Genomic DNA, 8,632 nt, shown 5'->3' on the forward strand with positions numbered 1-8,632 from the left:
GAAAAGAAAAGAAAAGAAAAGAAAAGAAAAGAAAAGAAAAGAAAAGAAAAGAAAAGAAAAGAAAAGAAAAGAAAAGAAAAGAAAAGAAAAGAAAAATTGTCCCCTTCTGGTTTATTCCTGGGAATCATCCCCACTGGCTGCCCAGCGGATGCTCCCGAGAGAGCATGAGAGAGAGTGGATGCTCACGGAGAGCGAGCGCTGCTGGCAGGATTGATCTTGATTTTATTACTCGCGAGCCTCTGCAATGGAGCAGGGGAAGGTAGCGGTGCTGGAGCACGGAGACCATGGAGGTCTCCACCTTCCCGGCGCCGGGAATGGGGCCGGAGCAGAGCCGCRCGGCTGGTGGCGTGCCAGTTGCCATGGCAACGCAGAGCGATRGCTTCTCCGCGTTTTCCTGGAAGGGGGAATCGCCGGAGGGATCGGAGCAGGAGAGCGAAGGCAACGAGACGGGATCAAGCATTTGGGCAGCGACCATCAGAGCGCGGTGTCTCCGGGGGCCTTCCCAGGAGGATTCACTGCTCCATCGCGTGCTGCCATCCTTCTTTGCAGGTTTCCACGGAGGCTGCTCCCTTCTCCGGCTCTTTTCCATGAGGCAGTGGTGTAAAGGAGCTGCTCTGCTCCCCAAGACAGCCATCACCCAAGGTAATTCGGATGTTCACGGGTGTTTCTCACCTGCGRAGGAGCCATTGGGAGATACTGGCATTACCAGGAGCTGGTTCTTCTGAAGAACTTCCTCCGTTCCTGGGACCCCACCATGCATCCAACCTAAAGCAATGCTGAGTACCCAACAAACCTGGGAGCTTCCAAGCAAGCAGCAAGACACTTTCCTTCACTGAACACACACCTCGCCAAGCAACTGGATACAACCGTGGCCAAGCAGATCCATGAGCCACAAATACCTGTGCCTTGGGAGAAAGCACCTGGAGTCTTGTTCCTCGCCAGGTGCCAGCTGTGGGTGCCCGGGCGCAGGATTCACACTCGGAAACGTGTCCTGAACTCTCCGAGCTCTGCAGAGCTCTTCTCCTCCTCTCTATATTGCCATTAAGCAGTTCTCAACCCATCCCTTTGGAAAAGACAGTTCCAGTCTCCCCATGTTGCCATTAACCAGGCCATCCCTTTGGAAAATTTCATTCCTCCTCTCATGGGCGCAGCTGCCTCTGCCTGTCCCTCTCCTCCTGTGTGCCCTGGCTACCAGCTCTTCCCAATCCCGCGTGGTGCAGCAGGATACCCGGTGCCAGCCCTTTCTCCGGCTCCTCGCAGGCTGAAGCAGATGAAGCAGACAGAAGAGGTTGAGTTGGGTCTTTCCATGGCATTTCCATGGTCTCCCCTCTCCCTTGCACACAAATAGCACTGTTTCACCCCTAAACAGAGCCGGGAATTCCAGGAGCTCCCCTCACGCGGCAGCGCGTCCCTCGCCAGCCGAGCGGGCAGCAGGAACAGCAGCAGCTCCTCTTGCTCTTGCTTTGCACAGCCGAGGAGGGGTCCTGAGCGGAGCTGTAAATGCAGCAGGGGCTGGAGCGCAGAGGACACGGAGGACACGGTTCCTCCAAGCAGCATCTGGGCAACCCGACCGAGCTCCGTCCAGCCAGGCCGGGGAACATGCCTAGAGCAGAGCAAGACCAGGGCAAGGACATGGTCCCATCCGTGTCCAGCGGATTTCCCAAATGGCAGCCTGGGGCAGCCAAGGGGAAATGGGTGTAGGTTGAACCCCGGGCAGCTCCATCTCCATGTGAGGAAGAACCTTGGCGTGAGCCCAAGCCCTGGCCCAGGCTGCCCGGGGAGGCTCCTGCTCYGSAGATCTCCCAAACCCGCCTGGATGCGCCMGGGTGCCCCRTGCTCTGGGTGTCCCTGCTGGAGCAGGGGCTGCSCTGGGTGATCCCTAGAGGTCCCTTCCATCCTGGGATGCTGTGATTCGGTGCCTGTGCTCRYAGCTGCACATGGACTATTTAGAGCCTGGTTGTGATTCTGTTCTCCGAAGGTGGCAGGTCCCCATCTCATCACACACGGTGGTGCTGGGATTGCTTTGGGACGGCTCGAAACCCGCTGGGAATTCTTGTCAAGTGGCCCCCAACAGAGGAAGCGCCTTCAAAGGTGACTTGCCCAAGGCGCTGCGCTGACTTTGTTTTGTTTTATTTTAAATATAATGATTTTGTCTTAGGCTCTGCAACCCAAGAGCCCCCTTCCAGGTCGCCCAGGTAAAACCCTCCCTTCCAGCCAGYGCGGATGCGCTCCATTCCGACGGCGAGATCCGCTCCCCCAAACCARTTGCCGCTTTTCCGGGTTTGGCTCCCAATCAAAGCTCCCCTTCAGGAATTTGGAAATCCCCAGGCAATTAAGCAGGAAAAGCAGCAGCCTCCGCACTCTYTCCACCACCCTCGCCCGCGTGAGCAACTTCCCTGGAAAATTCACCCGGAGCAGGGGCAGCCCCAGGAGGAGCTAGATCCTTCCGAGCTCCTGCTCGCATCCCAGCCCTTCCCCAAACATCCCCCTTTGTTGAATGCACGGTTTTGGGATGCCCAGATCTCATCCCGGCTGGGGCAGGAGCCATGGACTCGGATGACTGAAAGCCGGAGCCAACTGCAGTGTTTTCCCTCTCGGTTTGGCTGCTTGCTCCATCGCACGAGAAGCCAGCGCAGCCGGTGCGCTCCAGGATCCACTTTGTGGCTCTGAATCACATGCAAAATGCCAGCAGAAACACAAAGTATTGAGAAAAAAAAAAAAAAAAGAAAAAAAAAAAAAGAAAGAAAGAAAAAGAAAGAAAAAAAAACACAGAAATCAGCTGCGGGAAGGAAGGAAGGGGGGGAACCAGAAAACCCAGCACCTTTCACGCTTCTAGAAGGAACAAGAGCAACAAAAGGCATTCACGGGGAAAAAATAGCATACGGCGAATAAGAGCCTGGGGAGATGTAAATCTGGAATAACAGCAGCCCACGTCGGGAGGGGAGCCAAAGCCGAGGCGCTCGGCGAGGGCCCGCGGTGCCGAGCTCCCTCCGGCCATGGGAACGGTGCGAGGGCCGCGGGGAGCTGGCGTGTGCGTTTGCACATGTGTGTGCCCACGTGTGTGTTTGCATGCATGTGCATTTGCATGCGTGTGTGTGTGTTTGCATGCATGTGCGTTTGCACGCGTGTGTGTTTGCACAGGCGCCTGCAGAGCAGCGTTCCTGCATGCACATGCATGTGCAATCTGCCAGGAAAACCCCATGCAGGGGTGTTTATGCAAGCACAGTGTGCAAGGGGTGCACACGCACACACATAAGGGATATGCATATATAAATGCATATATATTATGTGTGTGTATATATATATATACACATAAACACACACATATACAAACACACATGCAAGGAGCTGCCCGGGGGTCCCCTTGCCCCCCGGGGCCCGCCGATCCGGGGCTGCCCAAGCAGCCGCGATGTGTTAAAAATATCGCGATTATTAATTAAAAAAAAAAAAAAAAAAAGAAGGAAAAAAAAAAAAGGAGAGAGGTAAAAAAAGAAAAAATAAAAGGAGGGAAAAGAGGCGGAGGGAGGGCTGGGGGGAGGGAGGGGGCAGCGCGTCACGGGCAGAGATTTCCTTATTGGGACTCCCTAGCCTACATCCTGAGTCCATATATGGGCATTTACGTCACGGCAGCCTCGCTGGGGACTCCAGAAATGGACGCGGCGGAAGGTCGCGCCGCTGTTATAAGCGGCGGCGGGGCGGGCGAGCCGGGCGTGCGCACGGGCTGGCGCTGCAGCCCCGGCACCCCCGGCCTCACCCCCCGGCACCCCGGCCCGGCCCCCCCGGGCACCCCCAGCACCCCCGGCACCCCCAGCACCCCCCGGCACCCCCAGCACCCCCGGCACCCCGGCGAGATGCTCAACGTGATGGATTTCTCCTGCCCGGAGCCGCTCTACTCCAAGTACGAGGAGGAGACGGGCACGATGAAAGCCGGGCAGCCGCAGGGCTCCGCGCAGCCCGAGCAGCAGCAGCAGCAGCAACTCCTGGCAGAGGCCGATTTCCTTGCAGGTAAAAGAAGGGAAAGGGCCAAGCGGGGGGTCGCTCTGGGAGCGGCATCTCCAAGCGGGAGCATCCGCGTAGCTGCTGGGCCGTGGCTGCGGGATAAAGCGGCCCTGGGTGGCTGGGATGGGGGTGCATAGGGATACTGGGAGCCTTGGGGGTTGGAGGGAACCATGGGGGGCTCCTCTGGGATGGGGACCACGCGGTGACACAATTCCCAGTGTCCCCCCCGCTTCCCACCACCCCATATCCTGGCATCCGTGTTGCTGCTAACGGTGCTGCTGCCCTTTCCTCCCGCAGGCGAGTTCGGGGGCTCCCCGCTGAGCGGAGAGGCGCTGGAGCTGCTGCTGCGGGGCGGGCAGCCGTCCCCCTCGCTCAGCTACACTGGCAGCTTCGTCATCAAGGCGGTGCCCGAGCACCCGCAGGACCCCGAGTCCCTCTTCAACCTCATGTCGGGCATCCTGGGCCTCTCCCCCTTCGCCGCCCCCGAGGGCCAGCAGAGACACTCGGACCCTCTCTACTCCCCCTGCCCCGAGGTGACTCAGGACCAGCTGGACCTTTACGCCAACTGCCCGCCCGACATGGGCGCGTGCGTCCAAGCGCCCTTCCCGGAGCAGGGATACGGCGGCTTCCCCGGCGCGGAGAGCGCGCCCGCGCTGCAGGGCAGCGCCTCGCAGTGCTTCTTCGACACCAAGCTCCTGGACAGCAAGCAGGACATCAAGCTGCCCTCGCTTGCCCCGGCCCTGGACAAGTTCAAGGCGCCCTGCTCACAGTGGGAGCCCATCACCCAGCATCAGGCCTTCGCGCCCGCCGGCTACCAGCCCGCCGAGGCCTTTCCCGCTGCGGACGCTGGCCAGGCTCTGTTCCACGCCCTGGGCTCCAAGATGGAAAACGTGCTCTCCGTGAGCTGCCAGTCGCAGCTCGGCAGCCTCGCGGAGGATCCCGGCTGCTTTGGCAGCACTTTGGGCTTTGCTTGCGAGCCGGAAAATTTCCAGGCCCGCGGTGACTTTGGCGATGCCAAAATCCACAGCCTCCCCACGCAGCTCATCCCGGAGTTCGACTCCTCCTTGGCGCAGCCGGACGTCCTGCCGGGTTTGCTGAGCTCCAACGAGCTGCTCCATCCTCAGCCGTCCCCCTCCGTCCCCGCCACGGACTTTTTGGGCCACCCGGCGCCGTCCTCCGTCGCCTCCCTGCTCCCCGCCACCCCGGCAGCCCTGGGCGAGCCCAAGAAGAAGACGCGCAGGACCAAGTGCTCGTCCAAATGCTTCTGCCCCAAGCCCCACGAGAAGGCCTTCGCCTGCCCCGTGGAGAGCTGCATCCGCAGCTTCGCCCGCTCCGACGAGCTCAACAGGCACCTGCGCATCCACACGGGCCACAAGCCCTTCCAGTGCCGCATCTGCMTGCGCAACTTCAGCCGCAGCGACCACCTCACCACGCACATCCGCACGCACACGGGCGAGAAGCCCTTCTCGTGCGACGTGTGCGGGCGCCGCTTCGCCCGCAGCGACGAGAAGAAGCGGCACAGCAAGGTGCACATGAAGCAGAAAGCGCGTGCCGAGGAGAAGCTCAAGGGCCTCGGCTTCTTCTCGGTGGGGCTCTCCTTCGGGGCGCTGTGAGGCCCGGGCCGAGGCGACGGAAGGTGACGTTTCCCGAGGCGGGTCCCCGTTGCGGAGGAGCTGGGGGTGCCAATAGCCCCCATGCTTGGCAGGGTGGCCCCGCGCAAGAAGGTGCCAAAGAGCAGCGGGTCTCACGTTGCGCTGGTGGCAGGCGCTGGTGACAAGGAGAAGGGGACAACCCCGCGCCCGCTGGATGGCCGGGCCAGCCCGGAGCGTCTCCACGCTGCAGGGACTGAGCCGTTTTGGTAGCTCCGCTCTGGGGAGAAGGCAAAGGAAAACCGAGGAGAAAAAGCAGGGAAAGAAACCGGCACCGGCCTTTACGCACCGAGGCGCCGRCCGGGGCGGTGGCGCCGGCCGCGTTTGCAGGAAGGGGACTCGGTGCCAGCGCCGCGCGGGGGCTTGCGGAGCCGTCCCCGCTCACAGATGGTGCCGAGCCCGCGCGGAGCAGGGGCACACGGGCAGGCTGCCGTGACGCACCGCGGGCAGCGCTCCTCCTCGGAAAGGAGATGGCACGAGATGGCACGCTCCGTTTTTCTTTCTTTCTTTTCTTTTTTTTTTTTTTTTTTTTTTTTTTGGTCTCGTTTGTAAAAAGACTCTATCAGGAATATCAGAGATTTGTGTCTATTTTTGTAATTAAAGCTTTGTTGCTACCTGAACGCGTGCTGCGCTTGCTTCTTTTGAAACCCAGCTGCTCTCACGGGTGGTGATGTCCCTGCAGGGTGTCCTCCCCCAACCTCCTCTGCTCCGACTGCCACGTGGGGCTGGGGGGCTCTGGTTTCCTCCTTCCCTGGCTCCGTTTCCCTTGCTCGAGGTGACCTGGGGCTGCTGCAAGCTGGGGACACCGGTGCTCCTGCGCTGGCTGCAGCCCAATGCCCCACCAGGCTGCTCAGGTGAGGTATATGTGCCCCGGGTGAAGTATATGTGCCCCGGGTGAGGTATATGTGCCCTGCGTGATAAACACACAGCTCAGGTGAGATGCACTGGGCCTGGGCGAGATGCACGCACCCTGTGCAGGATGYCCGTGCTGTGCCCGAGATGCACGTGCCCCAGGCAGGATGCCCGTGCCCCAGGTGAGARGCATGTGCCCCAGGTGAGATGCAGGTGCCCCGGTTGAGATGCAGGTGCCCCAGGTGAGATGCACTTGTCCTGGGCAAGATGCACRTGTCCCAGGTGAGCTACACATGCCCTGGGCTAGGTGCGTATGCCCTGGCATCTTCCAGGCTGGTTAACACCCAGCACTCGCTCCCGCTCCACGTGGGCTGCCTGTTTTCCCTCCATGACGGACAAACGCTGCGTTCGGCAGTTCCCGAATCTGCCGGAGTGCAGCCCTGCTGGAGCAGAGCTTCAGCGTGGGGAAAAGCAAATGGGGGGATGTCTAGGTTGGAACACCTTGGGCACGATATCCAACACTGYCCTTCATCTGGGTGCTACAGCGGGGAGCATTTGGGGCAGACACCCCGCTCACGAGCAGCTTGACCATCCCATGAGCTTCCCAATCACTTCCCGGCTCTCAGCAGAGTCCACGACCCCGTCTCGCTGCTGACTTGTGCGGTGGCACCTCGGGGTGCTAAGGCACCCGTGTCCCAAGCGCCAGCCATTCTCAGCACAGTGGGGKAACATCCCATGGAGGGACATCTCGCACCTTGCAGGAGGCTCCATCCCGTGTTTTGCAGGCAAGAGGCACCCTCCAGCCCCTCTCCTCCTGCTTCATCCTCATTAGACTGGCAGGTTGCAATGGAAAAGCGATGCCGGGCCTGAAAGGGCTGCAAGGACTCCGGGACTCGGCRGACAGATGTCGGCGTTGATGCCCATGGCAGCAGCCGGAGGTCCTTCATGGGGCCTGAACTGTGGGGAATACCAAAAGCAGGTGGAAAATACATATATATATATATTCTATATATGTAGAAATATAGAAACATGTATATATATWTTTTTTTTCAGTGGTAATACTGAAAGCCGTTTCCACATTCACAGGCCCCCGCAGGCTGAAAAGAGGTGCCCCGCTGCAGCGCCAGGAGTGGCCCAGGGCTCTCCCTGCGGCTCCGGATGGCACCCAGGGGTGCAGGGACAGGGAGCCGGGGCCGCGGTGCGGGTGCCCGGCCGCGCTCCCCGGGCCCCTCGTGCTGCGGGAGGCAGAGGGAGCTGCAGGGAGGGAAGCGGCAGCGCTCGCGGCTCCGGCTGCGGCGGCGGAGGCGGCGGCTGCGGCGCTCGCCCTCCCTCCTCCCTCCTTCCTCCCTCCTTCCCTCCCTCCACCCCTCCTTCCCTCCCTCCATCCATCATCCCTCCCTGCTGCCATCGCCTTCGCGGCCCCCCCCTTCCCCAGACCGCGCAGCGCCCCGGCGGCCACCCCATCCCCGCGGGTGGGGGGGGCCCAACCCGCCTTCCTCCTCCTCCTCCTCCTCCTCCTCTTCCTCCTCCTCCTCCCGCCCGCCGGGGCCTGGGCACGGAGGTGCCGGCGGCGCCGAGCGGAGCCGCCTCCTTTGTGCGCCGGGCTCCGTCCCCGCTCCGTCCCCGCTCCGTCCCCGCTCCGTCCCCGCCGCTCCGGGGCAGCGATGCCGCCCCGGCCCCGCCGCGCCGCAGGTAGGGACCGCGCCGGGGGCACCGGGCGGAATTGGGGCAGGGGAGGGTGCCCCGTGTCCCCCCCGCACCCCCCGAGCCCATCCCCATCCCGGGCGCAGGCGGGATGCGGCGCCGGGATGAGCTCCCGTCCCCCGCTCCCCGCCGCTGCCGCTGGGGATTTAACCCGGGAGGGGGAGGGGGGGCTTAAAAAAAATGGAAATAATAATAATAAAAAATCCCCATGATCGCTGCGAAAGAAGGAAGGCTCCATGATGGAGCGCAGGTAGCGGCAGCCAGGCGGCCCCGGCTGTGGCAGCGGCGCCCGCGGGGGCCGTGGGTGCCCCGGTGTCGTGCCCACCCTGCGCATATTGCCCTTAGCTCGCCTCCCATCCCTCGGGGTTGGCCCCTCTGCCCAGACCCCGGGGCCGAGCCCAGGACCGGGGCCGGCGCCGGCGCTGCCG

General features: G+C 61.8%; 1 protein-coding gene across 1 annotated transcript; it reads left to right on the top strand.

Moving 5' to 3' along the window:
- The first annotated feature begins 3,851 nt into the window (after positions 1-3,851).
- Positions 3,852-5,612, top strand: EGR4 (early growth response 4). The gene is made up of 2 exons (XM_026048843.1): positions 3,852-4,005; positions 4,297-5,612. The coding sequence occupies exons 1-2, from the start codon at positions 3,852-3,854 to the stop codon at positions 5,610-5,612; spliced, it is 1,470 nt and encodes a 489-aa protein (XP_025904628.1).
- The last annotated feature ends 3,020 nt before the right edge of the window (positions 5,613-8,632 follow it).

The sequence above is a fragment of the Nothoprocta perdicaria genome, unplaced genomic scaffold (assembly GCF_003342845.1).
Source record: "Nothoprocta perdicaria isolate Ctin4 unplaced genomic scaffold, notPer1 scaffold_58, whole genome shotgun sequence".
Classification (NCBI taxonomy): Eukaryota; Metazoa; Chordata; class Aves; order Tinamiformes; family Tinamidae; genus Nothoprocta; species Nothoprocta perdicaria.